The 22392-nt window shown below is 54.4% G+C and overlaps 1 protein-coding gene across 6 annotated transcripts; it reads left to right on the plus strand.

The window, feature by feature from the left end:
• The first annotated feature begins 640 nt into the window (after positions 1 to 640).
• On the plus strand, positions 641 to 20829 carry TCF25 (transcription factor 25). Of its 6 annotated transcripts, XM_063334874.1 has the most exons (18): positions 643 to 852; positions 2412 to 2579; positions 4782 to 4856; positions 6850 to 6974; positions 8526 to 8591; positions 9665 to 9741; positions 10319 to 10449; positions 13001 to 13103; positions 14051 to 14144; positions 15201 to 15293; positions 15932 to 16037; positions 16446 to 16605; positions 17635 to 17722; positions 18294 to 18452; positions 19184 to 19274; positions 19586 to 19665; positions 20265 to 20337; positions 20574 to 20829. In XM_063334874.1, the coding sequence occupies exons 1-18, from the start codon at positions 688 to 690 to the stop codon at positions 20733 to 20735; spliced, it is 2016 nt and encodes a 671-aa protein (XP_063190944.1). In that variant the 5' UTR covers positions 643 to 687; the 3' UTR covers positions 20736 to 20829. The 6 variants fall into 6 exon arrangements, 5 of the variants coding, with proteins under 5 accessions (XP_063190947.1, XP_063190948.1, XP_063190946.1 ...); XR_010071072.1 differs by lacking the exons at positions 20265 to 20337; positions 20574 to 20829 and having other exon boundaries at positions 642 to 852; positions 17445 to 17722; positions 19586 to 19635; XM_063334877.1 differs by lacking the exons at positions 19184 to 19274; positions 19586 to 19665; positions 20265 to 20337; positions 20574 to 20829 and having other exon boundaries at positions 641 to 852; positions 17445 to 17722; positions 18204 to 18426.
• The last annotated feature ends 1563 nt before the right edge of the window (positions 20830 to 22392 follow it).

Raw genomic sequence — 22392 nt, forward strand, 5'->3', positions numbered from 1 at the left:
TGTGGCTGTTCCTGAGTGGGTGAGGAGGTGGGGGGGTCGGGGCGGGGGGGGTGTGAGGGGCCCCCCTGGGTCGAGGCTGGGTGTCCCACCACCTCCTTCATTCCACCATAACCCCCTTGATCCGCCCCCGGCCACCCTCTCTGCCCCCCCTGCCTGTGTCCCACCCGTGACCCCACAGAGAGACCGTGGGACCATCCTCCCCTCCATTCCCATGCCCCCCCAGCTGTCCCCCCTGTGTGTCCCCAGCCCCGAGCCCACCCCAGGCCGTCCCCCTGGGTCCTCCCCAGCCTGTCCCACCCGTGTTCCCGGCTGTGCCCCGCCGTGACCCCGCTCAGGAGCCGTGGGAAAGCGCACGGTCCCACGACCCCTCCCTCCCCGAGACATATTTCACGCGGTGTCCGCGCGGGGCGCGAAGCAGGACCCGGGCACCTCGCAGTGCGCCTGCGCAAGGGGGGGGGGGGGGGGAATGCGGCACTAAAACGGGGCGCGCATGCGTGCTGTCGGCCGACGCGCAGGCGCGGTGGGGCGGGTCCGGGGCCCGGGCCTGCGCATGCGCAGTGGGGCGGGGCGGAGGGCAGGTCCGCGCAGGCGCAGCAGCCACCCATGCGCAGGCGCGGCGGGGCGGGCACGGGACGGCGCAGGCGCGGTAGGGGCGGCGCGCGCAGGCGCGGTGCGTGACGGGGCTCCATGTCGCGGCGGGCCCTGCGGCGGCTGCGGGGCGAGCAGCGGGGCCAGGAGGAGCCGGGTCTGGGCGAGTTGGGCCTGGATCCCGGCCCCGAGGGGGGACAGGAGGGTCTGCCGTCGGCCGCTTCCGGGAGGGCCCGTGCCGGCGTCAGCAACCGCTTCGAGCTGGTGAGGGGAGTGACAGTGCCGGGGGAGAGGTTGGGGCCTGCGGGGTGGTGGGGCCTGGGGCGGGCAGCTGGGGTGGCAGTGGCTCTGGGGGGCAGCAGCTGGGGTGGCAGTGGCTCTGGGGCGGGCAGCTGGAGTGGCAGTGGCTCTGGGGGGGGAGCAGCTGGGGTGACAGTGGCTCTGGGGCGGGCAGCTGGGGTGACAGTGGCTCTGGGGGGGAGCAGCTGGGGTGGCAGTGGCTCTGGGGCGGGCAGCTGGAGTGGCAGTGGCTCTGGGGGGGAGCAGCTGGGGTGGCAGTGGCTCTGGGGCGGGCAGCTGGGGTGACAGTGGCTCTGGGGCGGGCAGCTGGGGTGACAGTGGCTCTGGGGGGGAGCAGCTGGGGTGGCAGTGGCTCTGGGGGGGAGCAGCAGGGGTGACAGTAGCTCTGAGGGGGGGCAGCTGGATGACATTGGCTCGGGGGGGAGCAGCTGGGGTGACAGTGGTTCAGGGAGGGCAGCTGAAGCGGGAGGGGGCTGCTGGGATGGCAGTGGCTGTGGGAGGGGACAGCTGGGGTGGCAGTTATTGGGTGGGGAATGGCTGAAGGGTGACAGTGACTGTGAGGGGGTGATTTGGAGGGCAGTGACTAAGGGGGGGGGGATGTTGGGGGGTGACTGGAGGGAACAGGGGAGCTGGGTGGCAGTGACCGAGAGGGATGATCCAGGGGGCGGTGGCTGGGTGGGGGTGACCCAGGTGACAGTTTGTGAGAGTTATCTGGGGTCAGTGATTGGAGTGGGACTGAGGGTTTTGGGGTGGTGGGTGACCTGGAGGGCCTTGGGGAGACTCAGCTGAGGGGATGTGAATTGGGGGGTGGGAAATGGAGGGAGATGGGGGCTATAGGGCGGGCTTGAGGGGGCAGCAACTGGGGCTAAACTGGGAGAGAACTGGAGGGAGGCCTGGGAGGAGGTGAGTGGTCTGGATGTTGTCAGAGCTGGGCTTGAGTGTCGGGATGGCCAAACAGTGGGTGAAACTGTTTTCAGGAACATGCCTGCCACATTCCCAGCCCTGCAAGATCCCAGTGTTGGAAGTCGGGGCTCATGCAGGCCCTGATGGCACAGATGGGTCCTTGGGGTGGCAGACCCTGAGCCTTCCTCTCTGGGTACCTTGGCCAGCCCCAGTGGTTCCTTGTGCTTCCCCCAGGCTTGGCTGTGTGAACATTAGGCAATGCTGGCTTTGGAAGGTCTTTTCAAGGAAGAGTAAAGTCCAGATAGGGCCACGCTTTTTCTGCCGGCCATGCCGTGCAGCAGACGTGTTGTCGTGACCCTCCAGCGATTTGATGGGTGCAGGGCTGTTCCAGGGACCTGCCAGGTGACACGGTTTAAGTGAGGGGTCATCCCCGTCTGTCTGCTGGAGAAGCCAGTCAAGCAGTTGAGCCCTCTGTTGCTGCTGCGATGCTTTTTTCTTCCATTTGCAGGTGGGAGTGTAACAGATCAGATCCCTGGGGAATTCCATCCCCCGGGCGCAGGAGGGGGCAGAGCTCAGCCCCATGCCAGCTGTTTTGGCAGCTTGTCCGTCTATTTGCACAGATCACCGCTGAGGAGTCGGAGGATGAGCTGCCGTCTAGAGAGGAACAAGGGGATGCTCGGCTCAGTGAGCGGGATGCAGCAGAAGGGAACAACAAAGGGGCTGTAACTGAAGAGTCTAAAGGCGATGGGCAGAGACGTGGGGAGGAAGCAGAGCAGCCGGACCAAACGGTAACTAAACCACAAGTATCTGGTGATGATGGTGGTTGCTGTGCAAAGTGCGGGGAGAAGATTTCTTATTTCCCTGTCTCTGTATGCACTGAGCAGCTTTGTGGGTATCAGATAAGTGTGTTTCTTTTCCCTTGCACCTGGGTTTTGTCAGAGGCTGATGACATGAGCCTCAGGGGAGGGAGCTTAAACCCAGGTGCTTGGGGCTCCAGATCAGGAAGAGAATCAGCAGTTTGGTGCTGAGGGTTGCGTTTATGCCTGAGATCTGGGGAGATTTTACGTCCACAGAGGGGAGGTTCCTGAGGAAGACCTTGTGCTGTGTCCTCATGAGCACTGAGGTCAGGCAAAGCGCGCAGGAAGGAAAGCACCCTGGGATTCTGAAATGGAGATTGCTCTTCTGCTCCCTTTGCTGTACAATTAATTGAGCTCTGCACCGCATGTGGAGTTGGGCTGTTGTGTAAGTGCTCAGTTGTGGTTTAACCCCAGCTGACAGCTAGGACCACGCAGCCGTTCACTCACTCCTCCCCGCCCCCAATGGATAGGGAGAAGAGAGAGAAAAAAACCCAAACTCGTCAACTGAGATGAAGACAGTTTAATAGAACAGTAACAGAAGGTAAAATAATAATAAAGTAAAAGAATATACAAAATGAGTGATGGAATGCAATTGCTCACCACCTGGTGATCAATTGCCCAGCCTCTCCCGAGCAGTGATCGCAGATTCCTGCTCCCTGGCCAACCCCCGTTTATATACTGAGCATGACACCCATGGTATGGAATATTCCTTTGGCCAGCTTGTCTTGTCTATGCTCCCTCTGAGCTTCTATGGGAAGCTGAAAAGGTCCTTGACTTAATGAATGTAAGCATTACTTAAGCAACAACTAAAACAATATGTGTTATCGACATTCTCATTCTAAATCCAAAACACAGTGGCTGCTGGGAAGAAAATTAATTCTATCCCAGCTGAAACCAGGACGTCAGTGAAGCATTTGTTTTGGAGTGGATGATGTAAAGATTCCAAACAATGTAAACTAAATATTGAACTTATTATTTTATGGAGCACTTTGTTGGTTTTTTTTGTATTAAGATTCCCTCCTGCGGTCCTTATCAGCTCAGAAGTGTCTCCTTACAGAAGCGTGTAAGGAAAGGGGCACTTTAATTAACAGTTTGACGTTGCAAGTCTAGCATGTGTCTCACTGGAGATGAGGATGGGGGAGAGCGAAGGGGGGTTGGCCCCCTGGCCTCACCCATTAGGGCTCAGCATTTGGGGTGGGCCTCTGAGTTTTGGATGCCAGATGGTGTGGCCAGAGGGGCAAAGACTGCCGTCCGTGTATGGTCCGGCTGTGCTGGTAGCCTCAGCCAGCCCAGGAGCCTGGGAATGCTCTGAATGTGTGGTGTGAGCTCTGCTTGGTCGGTCCCTGCCTGAGCAGTGGCTCCAGCAGCCCCTGACCCGGTGAATTTGCTGCGTAAGCACTGCAGGGTGCACCTGCTGCTTCTCTCACAGCTTCCTGGAGAGAAACGTGGGAGCCCTTGGCAGGCGTCTCCCCACCCTTTCATAGAGACAGATTGGGGCTGCATATTCCCCTAGTTCCGAAATCAGCTCGGGAGCTGTGGGGTTGTTCTGGTAATGCTGTTACTCGCTGTATTACCTGTGTAGATTCTGGAAATGCGCTTTTTAGCTCTGTATGCCTTGGGGAAGAGCCAGCGTGGACAGCAGTGTGCCTGTCGGGTTAGGGAATGCTATGCAGCATTGTGAGCTGAAGTAGCTGCATTGTCAGCGAGAGGAACCTGTATCGTATGGTGCTTCCAGGCAGGTGTTGGTTTCTATGGAAATTGGAGTGACTGATGAAACTTCATGCTCACTAGAAAGACAGAAATGAAGTTTGTTCTAGGGACTAAAGAGAGGCTGAAACATTTCTTCCACACCCGGTGTATCTAAAAGAGTTTTTTGCCCGATTTTGTAGTATCAGACATATGAAAATTGGCTGAGATTTAACCCTTGCATTTGTAAACCTTTGGTGGTTTCCTCCATTTTCTCCTTGTGTCTTAATTTCCACTCGCTGAAAAATTTGAAAGGATGAATATTGGTTTCATTTACGGACCCTCCTGCCATGCTGATCCCTGTGGGAAATGCTCCTCTCCCTGGTAGAGCTTTCATCCCTGCAGTCCATGGGCATGCTCTGACAGCTGTTCCATTTCTCTTTGCAGCCTATGTTGAGTAACAAGCCACGAAAGAAAAAAAAGAAAAGGAAAACCAAGAAAACTTCAGCAGGGGAGACTCTGGTATGTCTGTGTTTGCTCGGAGAGTTAGTGGCTATGCATTGGGGTTGACAAAGTGGCTACTCTGAGATGGCTGCAGAAAAGATTTTGAGGCAAAAATGCTCGTTTGTGCACTGTACTCATTTAAAATCATGAAATGGCAACAGCAGCTTTTGACTGTGGTCCTTCAAGCAGCCGAGACTGGCGCAGCTCTGCTGCGGATGCTTGGAGCTGAAATCCTCACAGCGGCGTATTCTTTCATCTCTGCTTCGAGGCTTCACACGGGAGGGGGTACTGCGCGAGGAGTTTTGCATTTTCATTTTATTTTCCCTGCCCTACTTAGGTGGCTGTCCCTGCTCTGCAGAGCCATACAGAGCTCTCGCTGTCAGTTGTCATTCGCGTTCCGTTCTCCTCCGTGCACAGCCACGCACCTTCTCTGTAGGTTGACATCTGATAGCTGAACGCTGATAGGAGTGTCTGCTCGTACCTTATCAGCAAATGCACTGCTAAGTGCTCTTTCTGTGGGACCTGCTCTGTCCCCTCAGTGGTGAAGGGAGCAAGGGGACAGTGATTCTTTCTAAGGTGTTTACCCCTAAGGAAGTGTGCTTAGACCGAGAGAACTTTATCCAGTGTCTTTGTTTGTTATGGCTAAAACTTGGAGACAAATGCGTATGCTCGAATACACTTTATCTGCTTGAGCTAAGCTAGGAGACTAAACGGATCACAGTCATTGGTCTTTTAAATTCAATAGAAATAAAGTCCAAGCAGGAGCTAGTTTTTGCTAAGGTTTAAGAATCTTAACTACTCACTCGAGCGAGATCCTGTGCTAAACATCCTGAGCCAGAGTATGCTGAAGTGCCAAACAGAAGAGCCGTGACTCCCATGTAGGTGCCCAGCTGACCACCTCCTCCCCAGGAATACAGTTGGGCGAGCTCAGAGCGAGTTACTAAGGCAGAGAACCTGATCAAAGAGCCCGTTTCCTCTCCTAGCCCGAGACTAACAAGCAATAGGGTGGCATCTGCTAGCTGTAGGCTCTCGTGAGACTTAATGCCCAGAACCAGGCAGTTTGATTTGCTAATTAGAGATAATACCACCTTTGTTGAAGCACTTAAATCCAAAGCATGTTATAAACTTTTCATGTATCCACTCCACACAGGGTGGCTATATTTAGCTGGAAAAGGCAAGCTCGCAGTGCTATTTGGGTGTTGTGAATGGAATTCCGTGTTCCACCCACGTACATCACGAGGAGGATGTGAAACGGCCGCATAAGAAATGCGTCAGTTGCTATTTTTGGGGAAAAATAGAGGAAAATCAGGATAAGAGTGTTATACAACTGTTGAATGTGCACCACTGGATATATTCTTTGGGTTGTTACAAGATGGGGAGAGTGGGAGTGCAATATGTTAGAGCTGGGTTAAAATCACGCGAGTGTTTGATATCTTCTTCCAAGGGTCACAGCAGTAACTTAGTGTTTCCGTGGAAACTAGGTGGTAAAGGCCGATTATTTAAATATTTATGATTAAAATCAGCACCCCAACATTTCATTATATTGTGGGGATTGTAGTATAAATAAACCAGACAAAGCACAGTGAAGGCCAGGTAAGAAGGGGCAGACCAGAGGCCAGACGGCCTGCCAGCTCTTGCCCATGCTAGATTTATTCAGCTGGTGTGTTTGAACTCATGGTGGCGTGGAGAGCAACAGCCCTGTGATAGCTTGAGCAAGTAGGGAAGAGCAGCCAGCCCTTACGGGGACAGTTGGACGGGGAAGACAGGCTCTCTGTGGGATTGCTGAGGGAATACAGGGTGCTAGGTGCAGAGCAGGAGGCCTCAATAAGAGAGGGTACGTGCGCACCCGAGGTGAGCGATGGGGTAGCAGCAGGGTGAGTGGTAGGGGCTGCACCAGTATTGCAAGATCAGGACCCAGAGGCAGCCGGGTACGATCTCTGTTGGGTGACCTGTGTGCCACGATGACTCATTCTGTAATAACTGCCTTGTCTTTGCGTGTGCCTGTCTTAAGGAAGATAACGACCTGGAAGACATCGACAGCCTGCTGGAGAAGATTGAGGATACCAATGGGCTATTACAGCAGACCCAGAGCGGAATAATCACTGACAGCAGGCCTCTACTCTACATAGAGCACAGGTAGTGCTTGCTTCCTTCCTGATTTTGGCTTTGGCCATGATAGGGATATCCCTTCCCCCAAGGAAGGGAGTTGGGAGCCTCCTGGTGCAATCAGGACCTTGCTTGAAAGGGGTTGTGGTAATGGTTGTGCACATCCCTGTTTCTAACCGCTGCATTTAGAGCTGTGTTTGGTTTTGAGCAGTGACTGGTATTCATCAGTCCTGGTTTGAGTGGATGACTGAACCAGACTAGCTTCCAGAGGTACCTTCCAGCCTACAACGCTGTGTGACTCTGGGGGAGAATCTCTGCAGAGCTGCTGATAGCCCTGGTGCATAGTTTTGCAATTGAACCTGCCTGGCCAGGTGACCAGCTGCATTCAGACCGAGTGCTGTGAGCAGCAGGCCCCAGTGCAGCATATGCTGTCCTGCGAGGAGGGCTGAGCAGTGCCAGGAGCTAATTTCACCAGGAAAGCTGGTTAGACTTGTCTAACCTTTCCTGCATGTCACCATCAACAAAGTGGTCTAAACACCGAGAGTGTCCAAGAGCTGAAGAATGAGTCGGCCTCAAATTAGAGACCTGTAACATCTGGGCCTGAGTCGCACTGGGAAACCTGGTGGGAATGGGCTGCCTGGTATGTCCAGTGTGTTTCAGAACCCAGGGCTGGTGCAGACACTGTCAGTTCTTTCTGTTGTTGGAGAAAGCTTTTAAATTTGTAGCTGGGACAACTTACCAGTCCCAGTTTTGAAACCTTCAGGGACACTGCATCAAAACAGCCTAGGCTGGCGGGCACTGGGTGCTAGCGCAGCCTGTTCAGGGATGTTTCAGTAAAGGCAGAGTGTTTGTTTACCTAGGGGTGGCTTTAAGCTTCAGTGACTTCTCTGGTCATGTAAACGTTATTCAGAAACCTTTGAGAGCTGGATAGTCTCTGAGCAGGTGAGGGTTGTCAGTGCTGTATCTCAGCCTTGCACTCTCTCTCTTGAAGCCCCGCTTGCTGGATGGCAGAGAATCCCCTCTCAAACACGCCTCCCTTCTCTGAGGTCAGTGTTAGGTCAAGAAAACTGTAGGTGTTGTCATGCTTTGATATGAGATCTTCGTTTTAAAAAAATGTATTTTAATCCTTGCCAGCCTCCATGCAGTGGTTAGGGTGTGCCCCCCAAACTGCAGGCTGCCACGCTAGACTCGGCAGCAGGTGAGTATCTCGTGTTTTCCAGGCACACGTACCCTGAATGCACACTCCTGCACGGAGGCTGTCCAGGGAGTATCCCAGACTAAGGCTCCAGCTGCCCAAGAGAGGGCAGCAGAAGTATTCCCCAGCTCAGCACTGTTTAGGAGCAGAGCGCAAAGGAAGCGTGCATCTGATTGAAAAAGTGTTTTGATGCCTCCCATTCGGACCGTTCTTAGGCTCCTTTCGGTTTGTTGTGTGAGATCAGTGGGGTGTGTGACAGTTCAGGGGGCTGGCCAGAGACAGTTTAAGGTACAGAGCACTTGGCACTGATTGAGAAGACTTGAGCATGAGACTTTTGGCTATATTTAACTGATGGTAGCATTTCTTTCTTGTTTCAACCTTCACAGAAACTTGAACCCAGAAAACGAGTTGAAGAGATACTTTGGGGCTCGCGCTGTTCTTGGTGATCAGAGGTTAGTCCAGAATTTAATGTTAAACCCTTTCAAAGTCCAAGTCGGTGTGTCCAAGTTGGCTCCAAGTCCAAGCCCCCAGTGCCACACCTAGGCAGGGAATCCGGGGTTCAGGGTGTCTTACTCATTTAGTCATCGCTTGTTGGGACAGGAGAATATTCTTTTGTGATGGTGGGGGGTGTAGGACTTCTCCAGGCTTTTGCTGGCATTTGCTTTTTCTTCTGCTGATTTCCTCTCTCATTTACTGTCAAACACCCTTCTAAAGTCCTTTCACTCAAATTCACAGAGTACAGGCTCTTGGATTTTTATTTTTTTTCCCTTTCTCCAGCATTTGTTGCTTGTTGCTATTCACTCCCTGAATACTTTTCAGGGGGTCGCATGCACTTGCTTTCAGGGAACCTACTGCCTCTTGGGCATGAGGTGTTTATGCAGTTATCCATTGCACTGTGGTTCGTGTTATCTGTAAATCCCTGCTTTCATGAACTAGTTGAAAAGTGTGCACGTAAGAAGGGCATAAGCTCAGAGCAGCGATGGTGGAAGCAGAAGCCTTCTCGGAGAGAGTCTGTGGAAGAATATTTAGCGCTTGAGGAAGAAGCAGCAGTCCATTACTGAGGAGACATGACTTTCTTAGAATAGCCTTGATTTCTGAATTCTTCCTGCCCTGAACCAATAAATTGATTGCGTTTGTGAGCATGGCTTAACTAAATCAGTTGACATTTGAAGGCAGTGCTGGGAAGAGAGATGAGTCAGAGGGGCATGGGGCTCTCTTAATTGGACCTGGGAAGCTGTTGGAAGCAAAGAGGCAGCTGAGAACTTGGCAGGAATAGAAACAGGGGAAAGAAGCTATTGAAGTGGAAATGCTGGAGGCACTGGCTGGCCCAGAGAGGAATGGTTCAAGTAAGGCAGAGTGTGTTGTGTCTTGAAGGTAAAACATGTTAAAGCTCCATGTGGCAGGGTTGCAGCTGGGGAAGAAGTTGGGTCTCTTTTTCCCTGAATCATTGTTTTTCTGGCTGCTTTCAGCCCTCCTCGTTCTGTTAGTATGGAGCAACTGTGACCTGTTGTGTTTATTTCCTTAGGCAAAGGCAGCGCCAGTGTGTCCGCGGCACGTGGCTGACGACTCCCCAGAGCACCTGGCCACGCTACACCAGAACAGGTGAGGCTTTCGGTGCCACCTCCTGAAGCACCACACTGCTGCTAGCCACTGGGGTGCCTCGGTCCCGTGACCATGTTGGCACGGACGGCTGCTCCGTGCCAGCCTGGCTTTCCTAGAGCATCCGCGCATGGAAACCGGAGCTGCTTTCATCAGCTGCCAGGCCCAGGCTTCGTGCTGGCTGATGCAGAAAGGGAACTGTTTGTCAGCTGATGAAAATACTTCTTTTCTTAACACGCAGAACTCTGTTGTGTTGTATCATAGTATTTGAGCTTTTTTCCCCTCCTTATTTGAGGTAGCGGGTGATGAGTACTTCCCTTCTTAACAGCAGTCTTGCTGGATAATGAGAAATATCCATGGGGAGAGCAAGCTGCCTGAGCTTCTCGGGTGGGTTTCGGACTTTGACTCATGGGAGGAGGTAAAGGAGTGAAATTCTCTGGGAGCTTCTGAAAACGCGTCTGGTTTTGGACCCAATGATATGAATGAGCTTTCTGTGTGACAAGAAAGTGGAAGAGCTTTTCTTGCCGCTGTGCTTGCTGGCTGGCAGCAGTGGTACCTATGTCTCCCGTGCATCTTCTAGGTATTGTCATGGAGCTGGTGGACACCAAGGGGGGAGTGCAGTACTTCACGTTTGAGCACCATCGCAAGTACCAGGAAGTGCAGTTGAAGTTCCTGGAAAATGTAGAGACCATGGACCCCAACAGTGTCGTGGTATGTTGTGAAATTGGGTTGCCCGTGCTGTTACCTCCTGCGTTCCTGCAGCCCCTTTTCCTGGCAGGAGAGGTGGGCTGATGCATCCCAGGGCTTATTTTTTGCCAGTCTCATTTTGAGCAGTAGAGCCCTGTGCCGCCTCTGTGTGGAACGAGGCAGCGTTAGTTGCTGAGTTTTGCTCTCACCTTATGAATAAGATAAGTGACCACCTTGGTGTAAATGAGGTCCAGTGGCTGGCGGTGGACCCTTGGCTCTGCCCGAGAGCATGCCAGGTAGCCATCTGGAAGAGGACCGAGCAGGAAATGACCATTTTGCTGAAAGGGTAGGAATAAAGCTCCCTTGTCTCAGCTCTTCAGCTGGGAAAGGAAAAACATTGTATAAACCTATCTTTAACTGGGAATCTAAACTAACAGCTGTTCTATTTATAAACTGTTGCATGGATGAAAAATGTGTCTTTCCTTGGTATTTCAGCAAAACAGTCTTTGTGTTGAAAGTTCTTCATGCGTGTCCAAGCTCATTAAACTGTATGGTAACATTTATAGTTTGTAGTGATAAGCAACAGTAAAATTGCTCTGCACCCTGCTGAACCATAATTGAGATATTTTTGGTCTGAAAACCCTGGCCACATGAGCTCGGATATATGCCCTGGAGAAGTTTCTTAAAGAGGCCATTGTGTACTAAATAAAGTTTACTTCCTTCTGCTTTCCCACACTCTGCTCAGGGCGCTGCTCCCTCCAGCTCATCGGTTCTGCCTGCTAACTGGGCTGGGATTCGCATTAAATGATGCGAAGCAATTCCTGTGCAGCAGTGATGGACCTGAGAGCCAGCGCCCTAAGGACAGCTCAAACATGGTCTCACGGCTGTGCAGAGCAGGACAGGTTTTCCCTGGGAATTCTTAGTCTTTATGCTCTGTCCCTGCTGAATGGGTCTGGCTATGTTTGAAGATGTTCTTACAGCTTTAGTCTTTCGATTTTCTGTTAAGGATAAAATCTAACAGACAGGGTTTTGCCGATGCCAGAAGTACTTCAAACCTCCAGCCAGTTTATCTGTGACAGCCACAGTTTCACGCGGCTGGACCCCGGATCTGCCATGCTGCTATGGTTTCAGCCTGCAAAACGTGATTTTTTTTTGGGCGTCTTGCTTATTGAGTATTTTTGTGCTCTTGCCAGTGTATTAAAATGGTTTTGCTGGTGAAGTTGCAAGTGCATGAAGAGCACGTCTTCCCATCACAATGGCCCTGTGTGCTCCATCTCTTCCAAAAAGGACTAGAAAGAAACTTGAGAGCAAGCAGGGAAGGGGTAAAATGTCAGGCAAGTGGCACTGAGGCAAAGGCGCAGGGCTGGGACAGCCTAAAACACAAAGGCTGTACTGTAGGTGGGCACACTGGCCACCACCCTGTAGATGTACGGCGTCTGGAGCTTTTGAAGTCGTATTTTTTCAGTTTTGGGGAAAAAAAAATAAATCCCAAAATTAAACTTTGAGGAGATTTGAAGTAGCTTCAGTATTTTCATATTGAAACTGAATTTTAGGCAGTTGGAAATAGTAGCCTGTTTATAATATATTTAGTGAATGCAGAGGTTTTTGAGGTTTGGTTAAACTTTTCTTCTGAAGCCCGGAAAAACGTATTATAAATCCATTACCATTCAGGAGCTGGATCCTGGAATTATAATAAATGTGTCAAAATGTCCTCTCGGTACCCAGGGGAAGCAAAAGTCTGATCCAATGCTCAGAATTTTTAAGGGATAAGGAATAAAACAAAAATGTAATTATGCCTGCTGCCTGCATCTTGAGTATTATATGCAGTGCTGGGCCCTCACCTTCAAAACGATATGGTGGAGCTGGGAGGGATTCGGAAAAGGACAGCAAAGGTGATCAAAGGGCTGACACGGCTTCTGTGCTGGAAAAGCTGGGTCGACTGGGAGGGAGGTGCCTGAGGGAAGCTGCCATCGAGGGCCCAGATCCTGCATGGAGTAAGGAGAGATCTCCCTGCTGGCCCTCCCAACACATGGATGGGGCTGGCAGGTTGGGATTAAAGCAAGTTCTTCACACTTTGTGCTTAAGTGGTGGCTTTCTGTATCACAAAGCTGGGGTGCTGGAAAGCGAACAAAATCACATGAGGAGACACCGTTAATATCAGTGGCATCTTTGACAGTGGAGGTCCCTGAACCCCTAAAGGTTGGCAGCTTAAAGTGTGCTGGGAGCCATCACGCGTGCCCAGCTTCATGCCCTCTTTCCCAGGCATCTGCTTGTGGAGGCAGGGCGAGATGGATCCCTACTCTGACCCAGCGTGACAGTTCTTAGGTTCTTAGCTTTTCACATGAGGTGCGTCCGTCCCCAGTCTTGCACTACAGTCTAAGCGTTGGCTTTCTGATGATGTGGGACAGGATTTCTTCACCTTCAGAGCCGGGGGCAGGAACAGCCCCTTTCTGGTAGGCACGGTGTCAGGGCATTTGCCTCCCTGCCACGCTTAACAGAGCTTGCCTCGTAGGCACAGTGCGTGAGAAACCCATGATTTGTGCCATCGTGTAATCAAGCTCATGCTCTTCTGTAGCCACTGCTTCAGGCGCTGGAACCGTACCATGTGGACTCGCTTCTGCTGCTCAGCGACGTGTGCCGGATGCAGGAAGATCAGGAGATGGCCCGTGAGCTCGTAGGTAAGAGCTGAAGTGAGGAGCAGATGTCTTGGCGTGAATTAGTAATCGAGGGGTTTTGGTTCAGTTTTGGTTTTGTTTCAACAGAGACGCAGCAAACCAGAAGGGTTGGTTTGGTTGTGTCTGTGACTCTGGGCCATGAGCACTCGGCCTTATGTGATCGTGCAGACCAGCAGTTTTTGCTGGAGGCTTTTAAACGGAGCCGGACGTGCTTGTCTGAGGCAAAGCCCATCAGCATTCACCTTCAAAATGAATGGACGGATTGTCTGGACATGGTGGGGGATGTGTCTCACCTGTAGGACGTCCCTTGTAGGAGGAGGGTCTGATTTAGTAGCTACCGGGTCCTGCCGTGTGAGGGCTGCTCCAGGAAGCCTGTGCCCTCTGCGGGGAGCCTGCCCAGCCCTCCAGACCAGCCTGCTTTGCCTTCCTCTGACCAGCACGTTGCAGGTCAGCACGTCTGGCTCTGCTCCTCTGGGTGCTGCAGGCTGCGTGGGGGCAGGAGGCATCCTGGAGGATGGCTGCCCCTCGCACTGCCGTGCTGCGGTCTGGTGTCTGAGATGTGCTGTTTGGCAACCAGGGCATGTGCTCTGCAGCATGATAGGAGGGGCCAGAGGTGAGGACATGATCTTTGGCTTCCATGTGTGAAGATAGTTGTGGCAGAGGCAGCTGTTCCAGCCTCAATCCCAGACCTCTTCCAGGAGAGTCGCTTTTCCCAACTGGAGCATAGCCTAATGCCCTCATAAGGGGGCAAGGCTCGCTTGCCTGGGTATGTGCTGCGACCACGTACTCTGAAGTAGCTTTGTGCCTTGCTGGGCTGTGAGCAAGTTTATTTCATGGCTGCCAGAGCTCTCAATTATCAGTCTCTTCTGGGCTAAATCGACTGCTGTTTTGTGAGCAGTGGGACTGCGTGGGGTGGTGGCGTGCCCTGACGTTGTCCTTGCTGTCTGCAGAGCAGGCGCTGTACAGCCTGGAGTGCTCCTTCCACCCTCTCTTCAGTCTCACCAGTGGGACCTGCAGGTTGGACTACCGGCGGCCAGAGAACAGGTAGGTGGCACGCCGGCCTGCCCCGCATCTGCCGGAGAGCCGTCGCGGCGCGCCCTGGCCTACTTTGGACACGGAGACCCAGATTCACAGCGTCTGCTGTGTCATCCATGGTGGCAGGGGACCTTGAATGTCCCTTTCTGTCGGAACAAGCTCTGCCACTCGGTGGTCGGTGGCAGTGCCCCTCAGCAAGGCAGCAGCAGGGCTCCCGAGATGGGTGCTGGGGTACCAGCAGCTCTTGCACTGAAGTTTCTTTGCAAAGCATCCTCTTTCCCAGGGGATTTCTTATTGGAGCAGTAACTGCTCCCCCCTGTCACATCCTTCTCATGTGAAATTAGTGCCCCTCAGCCTAAAATGGCACTTATTTTTGTCACAGAAATACTCGCTGCATGTTTACAGCTGTGCTTGGTCACTTGTGTGCTGCCTGCTTGGCCTGTGTCCCCAGCGCTCACGCTGCTCCCAGCCCGGCTCTTTATGTAATGACAGCTCTGCAGCTGCGGGGAAAGGTGACTTTATTCTGGGAATTTTCCAGTCAGCTGACCTAAGTCATCCCTCCCAAACTGCTGTACCTGGAGGTTGCTCAGATTTCCAGTACCTGCTCACTGATGGGCTTGGTGCCGTCTGCGACCTGAACGCAGCGATCTACAGATGCCCGATTTGGGTGTTAGTCCTCTCGTGCAACTGGGTGGGCTGGGACAAGGCAGAATGCAGAGTTCGGGGATTTACTTGTTTCTCTGGTCCTGAGCTATTGGCCAGCCTGGGAGAGCACAAGGCTGCAGGGCCTTGGGGAGCAGGGATGGAGCAGGCCATGGGTTTGCCGTCCCTATGCTTGCACAAAGAAATTAAAAAAAAAAAAAAAAAAAAAAAAATGGGATCATGAAGGGTCTGTGTCACCCCATATTGCACCAGGCTGGGTCCCCTGGACCACCCTGACTGCACTGCGACGCTGATGCTTGGAGGGCAAGGAGCTGGGGCTGACTGTGGGTCCCCGTTCTTGAGTGGCACAAGGTGCTTCTCTCCAAAACTGGCTTCTAAAGTCCACTCCTTTTCCCCACACAGGTCTTTCTTCCTGGCTCTCTTCAAGCACCTGATGTTGCTGGAGAAGAGAGGCTGTCCCCGGACAGCCCTGGAGTTCTGCAAGTTGATTCTGAGGTAGGTGCCCCTGCTGAGGGCTGCGCCCCGTTCCCTGTGGAATGGGGCAAGGTGTCTCAGGCTTGGGGGAACACGCTTCGAACAATACACTGAACCTAACCCAGGCAGGAAAACCCCCCAGAGGTGTACTGCTGCTCCCAGGCTCAGTGAGGGCTTGTTTCCACTCCTTACAGATGCAGCGTCACAGGTTAACTTTGAGCACGTGCTCTTATCTGTGGTGCTGCTTTGGAGAGAAGACACTGTTGAGAAGGAGGCTTAAACAGATGGGACCTGGGTGGCCCTTGCTGTTGACTGCTGAGCTGTGGGCCTGGCTGGTTATTATAGCAGAGCTCGCAGTCTCTGTGGAGCAGATGTATGACGGTGGCTTCAGCCTGCTCAGTTTGTGGCCATTGATCCTGCTCCCGGGTGGTGATGGGAGGACTGGCACCCCTCTGCAGGGATGCAGACTGGGCAGGGCGTTGCACCGTCATCCTGGCCATGCAGGAACGATCGTGTTCCCGTTATCTCCACTTGCTGAGTCACAGAAGCTCTCTGGGTGCTAGTGGGAAAGTCTTGTTTGACTTAGAAATGAGGACAGCTACTTCAGCTGTTGTGACACTGATTTTGTTTCCTCCCCTTGTGCTCGCCTCCCTCTGAAGCCTTGATCCAGAGAACGACCCACTGTGTGTGCTGCTGCTGATCGATTTTCTCTCCCTCCGAGCTAGAGAATACACCTTCCTGACCCGCATGTTCCAGGAGGTGGAGGTGAGTTGCCCTCAGGCTGCCCTGGCGAGAGAGGGGGCAGAGGGGGGAGAGCTTGGTTCCTGGGGATCTCCCCACCTGGGCTGGACTGGAGGGGGCAGCTGGGCCACAGAGCATGAGGTTTTCCTAACCAGCTTAGCCTTTTGAGGGCTCCCGCATGGCCAGGCTAGCATCCTAAAAATCATCGGAATGACCCGTAAAGGCTAGGGTGTGTGTTCTTGTAATCCTGGTACCCTGCAAACGATTATAGGAACTCAAAATTGCTTACTCAGTTGTGGAGGCACCAAGCCAATGGCTGGGAAGTAACTTAATCCAGCAAGCAAGAAACCCCACCCTGTGTGCAGCCCAGCCACATCGAGATTGTTCTGCATAGCATCATTTCTCGGTAAATCTGTCTCTCTGATCCTGCAGAGTCACCGGAATTTGTCCCAGCTCCCCAATTTTGCCTTCTCGGTGCCGCTGGCCTATTTCTTCCTGAGCCAGCAGGAGGAGCGCTCGGAGCTGGAGCAAAGCCAAGCCCGGGAGAAAGCTGCCCGGCTCATCCAGCTCGCGTTGATCATGTTCCCAAGCGGTAAGTCTGTCCCCACCGGTAAGTCCGTCCCCGCAGGCTTTGTCACTGTCTTCATCTGTGAGAGCGAAGGCTGGATTCCAGGCAGTCAAATGCAGAGGCAGCAGTTTGCCTGTGGTTGCAAATGGTGTTTGCCTCTGTCTGGGAGATGGGAGCCCTGACTCAGAGGGTGAGGCACCTCAGGCAGTGGCAGGTACTGCTGTACCTGCGTCTGGGGTGGTGGTGGTGATATTCAGCCTTCCCGCACCGTGGCAGGGCTGGCGAGAGGACAGTGGAACCGGGTAGGGCCACCATGGCCATGAGCCCTCCATGTATTAGGAGGAGATTGAGGACTGTTCTCCCTGCTGTGCACCTTCCTCCGAGCAGCTGATGCCCCTTCATTAGAGATGGTCACAGGCATGCAAGTTGGGGGAGGATGAGAACTAGAATCTTGGAGGAGGAAAATGTTTCACCCCAGGGTTGGCCAGACCAGAGACAGCAAGTCTCTCTTGGCTTTCCCTCCGAGGCACTGCTCTGCTTTAGATGTGCTCTCTATGGGCGCCCATCACTCTTGCTTTCATCCAGTTGGTGCTGCTGTCCATGAAAGGAGATATACAGCCCCTCTGGGCCCAGAGGAGGGTGTGTCTTTATACGCGGGATTAACCAGCTCTCGAACAGAGGTTTAGTTTGTGTTGGCTGAAACCATCTTTTTTGCTGCTTGTCATGGTGACTGAAATAAAACCCTTGTTCAAGTTCAAAGGCCAGCAGCGTTAAGTGCGGAAAATTGCACCTTATTTCACTGGGGGTAAAAGAAGTTTGTTCTTTTTTCGCTTACTCTGGATCTGTTTCCGTCACCCACGCAGAGACCAAAACGCAGCATAACCCCCAGCAGCACGCTCGCACCCTCCTTGCATGGGTCCTCCTTCAGCGCCCCGGTGGGGGCCCACCTCTGGGATGGGGCTGTCTCTCTGCAGCCCTGGCAGTGGTGAGCGGCCACACCACGGTGCTCCTTGCCGGGCTATTGAAAGCGAGCTGTCTGACTTTCTCCTGCAGTTCTTATGCCGTTGTTGGATCACTGCAGTGTGCAGCCCGATGCCAGGGTCGCGTCCCATTCCTTTTTCGGGCTGAATGCTCAGATAAGGTAAGCCCTGGAGATGTTCTCGGTAAAGAGAAGGAATCGATTTTGCCAGTAGTGGGGCTTTTGCTTGCTAATGGACTTACAAAGCTGCGGAGGAGAATATTTGTTTTTCCTGAGTAGGCTGTTAGATGCTTTGATAATGGATTTCCATAATGGCCACCAGATAAAGCTAATAGAGCTGCCTCACCTTAATGTGGATGGGTCAGAAGTTCATACTGCAGCCTGTCGGTACATGTAGTAAGAGAGAACCGCATGTGCGTACTCTCAGGGCAGGCTGTCTCCTACCAGTCTGGATTTCCCTGACACGTGGTCCTCCTGAACACATGAATGGTCTCCCCCTCGGGTCAAGGCAGCGTTAACTTTCGTCTCATGGCTCTGCTTATCCCAGAAATAGATGGAGGCAGAAAAACTGGTGAAGGTAGATGGAAATAGCAAAGCAAAGCAGGGAGCCTGCGATTCCTCTCTTTGTGTTCTCACGCCGAAGCACAGTGCAGAGACGAGCCCTTGCCAGCCAGCACAGGGACCTGCAGGCGGGAAGGAGGAGAGTGCCCTGAATAACAACTGTCTCCTGTAGTCAGCCTCCCGCCTTGAACCAGCTGACGTCCCTCTACGTGGGAAGGACTCACTCCCTGTGGAAGGACCCAGCCGTCATGGCATGGCTGGAGCCCAATGTCCACGAGGTGTTGCGCATGGTGGATGCCCGGGACCCGCTGGTGGAGGAGTCTGAGCACAAGTGAGTGCGGCAGGTGGAGGTGAGCGGCTCTTGTACCAGGCACGGGTGCTGAAACACAGGGTCGGAGCAGGCCGGGAGGCTCTGCGGATGAGAGGAGCTCTGTCCCGAGCAGCAGCAGCGCTGGGGCTTGCTCAGAGCCCCACAACTGCCGATCTGATGGTCGCTGCTGATGCCAAGGGTTACGCCGTAGGGCCAGGAAGGCAGAGGCTCTTCCGTACTTTGCATAAACGTGAATTAAAAGCTGTAGCTTTTGCTCACTGAGTGTGTGCTACGCTGGCTTCCCCCAGCTTCGACTATCACATGTGCCCTGGAAATCGCCCAGGAAGGGTGGAGGGGTTGCCACTGGCTGTGAGGGGCGGGGGTAGCTGCAGGGCTCGCAGATATTTATTGCACAGGGCAGGTGAGTGCATAGAAACACCTTCCAGCTCTGAGAAGCAAGAGAGGGGGGCATTAGGTCTTGCCCTAAGCCAAAGGTAGTTTGCTCTGCTGACCTGCAGAGGAATGGGGCCGGTGAGAGATCCATGCAGTGTCCCTGAGCTGTTCTGCTCTTTCATCTGAGGTCAGCAGCTGCCAAGTGACTTTGGCTTCACCGTAGGCCAGCTCCGTCCGATAAAGCACATCCCCCCCAGAGCCAGGGATGAAGCTGATGATGCACCTAGAGAAGCAGAAATGGAAAGCTGGCTATGCTGAGGTGTGCTCTGTGCAATCCTCTGCTCCCCTCTCTGCTTTAGGAGAAAGACGCTGTACCAGAGCGCACCCAGGAACATCTACCGGCACATCATCCTCTCGGAGGTGAAGGAGGCCATGGCAGCTCTGCCTCTGGTGAGTGGCCCTGACGGGGCACAGGCGGTGCCGCTGTGCGCGGCGTGGTGGCACTCGCGTCCCTGCAGACACTGGGCATGTCTTAAACCCCAGCCACCAGCAAGAACCATGGGCCTGACCTCAAAGTGTCCTCCCTGTATGTATGGCTTCCCGGGGCTGCACACGGGGGCATGTGTGGGCAGGCCAGGCTGCAGCTGGTTACGTTCCCCGAGACGAAGGGCTGTCCAGCTGGTCTGCCCATCTGTGTGCTTCGGTGTTTGCCGCTGCTGGTGACGCAGCCTTCACCCCTTCTTTCTTCTCCTTCCCCGCAGGAGGTGACCTCGCAGCCTGTGATGGGGTACGACCCCTTGCCTCCTTTGGACTCCATCGTTTCCTACACCAGACCAGAAAGGTACCTTCTCTCCACCCCGCGTTTCTGGCACAGCCGGCGTGTTCCCGGCGCGCCCTCAGCCCCGGGCCTGGGTGCCTGTGGGAGCTCAGAGCTGACGTCCTCCTCCATCTCGGAGGAAGAGCCGCCTGGCTTGTGGTGCTCGCCGACAGGCAGAGCGTACAGGCAGGACTGGTCCTGCTGCTTTTCCTTGATGGTCACCGTCGGAGACGGCGGCTGTTCACAGCCATTAAAGCAAAGGCCATTGAAAAATTTTGGCTGTTTCTTACCCGAGGTGGTTTGGGGTAAATACAGGTTTAAGCGCAGCCAGCCGTGGGGCGCACAGACTGTCCAGGTGAAGCCCATACGTGTCTTATGCACTGACCCAGCTCAGAGCAGACCGGGCAGCGCTTTTAACTACTGCGTTGCCCAGAGGCTGGCCAGCTGCTGGCTACCTGGGGTAGGAAATCCCCGAGAATCCCCCAGTACCCTGCTTCGGGGCTGGCTCGGGAGGGGCCGTGTGTTGGTCTGGGCAGCGTAGTTCTCTCTGCGCTGTCTCAGCCCCAGCGAGAGGTCAAGTACCAAGCTGCCCCCTTAACCGCGGTGTGACTTCTGTCTTTCAGAACGAATCGTCCATCCAATGAAAGCACTTTATCTCTCTTCTTCCGATCGCTGTTGCCAAATTTTAACTTGCAGGTATGTGCAGTCAGCTGCTGCGGGGCAGAGCAGAGCACACTTTTGCTGGTGGTACGCAGAAGTTTCCTCTGCACAGTGTTTCTGCAAAGGGAGTGGCTCTTGGCATATGCAGTGTGTAAACGTCAGGTTGCAGAGCAGCCGGATGCTTTTTGGCAAGCGGCATTGTCTCTCTCCCCGCCTGCTGCAGACGGGCGGGCAGCTCCCTGCCTGGCTGCTCCAGCTCCGCTCTCTTGCAGGGGGACATCAGGCACGAGAGGGATGAAGAGGCTGGAGCAGGGCAGGACCTTAACCAGGGGGTGAACAGGCTCATGGCAGCCATGCGGGACATGCTGGCGAACATCCAGTTTCAGGAACCCCCCCGAGACGACAATCCTGAAGGCGACGGGGACTGGGACTGAGCCGAGAGTGCGCGTCTTCCCCCTGCAGCCCTCTGTAATCACGCCCCCCCCTCCCCGACTTGTGTTGCTCTCCAATAAAGTCACACAAAACCCAGGCGCCTGCTCTCGCTGCGGGGACGGGCTCGCTCTGGGGGGTGCTGCCACCACGAGCGCTCTTCGTATCTCTCGGCGGGTGGCGAGGGCTGTCTGAACGTGGCAGAGCTAATCTACAGCAGCTGTCCCTCGGCCCCAAGTCAGCTTAGTCCCCTTCTGCCTGCCTCCAGCCACAGGGGCGGTCCCCTTCCGCTGCCTGCCCTTCTGGTTTTGTGTTTGATGGCTGGAGGGGTTTTTTTCCTCTCTTCTGTGGCTCCTGAGCCGTGCTGCCCTTTGTGCTTCCCCCAGCCTGAAGCCTCCATGAAATACTCCAGGTGCTGGACCGTCCAGCTTGCTGACGAAGGGCTCGGGGTCCCTTCTCCATTGTGGTCCCTCGGGATGCAGAGGAACAAGCTGAGCTTTGGCAGGACCTCCTGGGGAGCTGCAGCGCTGCCGGGGGTGTGCGGGGAGCAGCTCTTCCTTGTGCTGCAGCCTTTTGATCACGCTGTGAGCAGAAAGCATCCCCCCCCCCGGCTCTTTGTTTTCCACCCCCCCAGCCTCCATCCCTTGTTTCCCCACCTTCACGTGGGGACACGGAGCGATGCAGAGCCAGGAATGAGGTCAGCAGCACTCCAACCCTGAGCTCATCCTTGCTGCCCGCAAAGCTTTCCCCCCCCGCCCCCCCGACTTTTTTCTGCTGTGTAACGGTGTATATGTGGCTCTAATGCTGAGCCAGGCTGTGCTGCCCGGAATAAATCCTCCCCCCTCTTCTGCAGCGTCTGCCGCGTCCCTTCCCGAGGGAGCAGCCTGGATCCGTGGGGGCCAGCGGGGATGGGGCCCATCTGCCCCAGCCCCATCCCCGCCGGCACATCCCAATCCCATGGTACAGGATCCCCGTCCGCTCCCCGGAGCCTTGTGTTCGCATCGCTTGGATTTGCCGACTCGGCGTTTTTCTAGCCCTGCTCTCAAAGCCTCTGTTGATAAAGCTAAAAATTCATGGCACGTACTGGCCTGCTCTTTAGCCAAGCAGCAGCCGGGAAGGGGGGAAAGCTGGTGGCTGTTGGTCCGGATTCCTTCCACTCGCTTTTCCCTGGGTGGGGGGGAAAATGGCATTTTGCCGTTCCTTGCCTAGTGCCAGGGCTTCGGCTGGAGGCACGGCATGCATTAGCCATGGCTGCCTGCCATGCCCACACTCGGGGTGGGGATGGCACCGTGGCAGCCTGGGACCTCATTCCCAGCGCATCCAGCTGAGCCGCTTTCATCCATGGCGGAGCCGCGGGGTGCTCAGTGCCATGGGGAAGGGCTCCTGGTGCTCCGCGGGCAGGAACGGAAGTGGCTGGTGGGAGCGACCATGGGATCGGCCTTTTCATGCAGCCGTGAATGGCTCTTTGGCAGCTGAGTGGCTCCAGGCATCAACACGATCCAAAGGCACATGATGGTCAGATGGGTCCCGCGTCCCCCAGCCTGCCCGGGCTCCCTCCGGCACCGGGCTTTGCCAGGGCACGGGCGCGGCATCGCGTTTAATCATGCCTTTGACGTTCCCTATCGGACCCATGTCCTGCCCTGCAGCAAAGCACCTTCCCCA

The sequence above is a fragment of the Chroicocephalus ridibundus genome, chromosome 4 (genome assembly GCF_963924245.1).
Source record: "Chroicocephalus ridibundus chromosome 4, bChrRid1.1, whole genome shotgun sequence".
In the NCBI taxonomy this organism is placed as follows: Eukaryota; Metazoa; Chordata; class Aves; order Charadriiformes; family Laridae; genus Chroicocephalus; species Chroicocephalus ridibundus.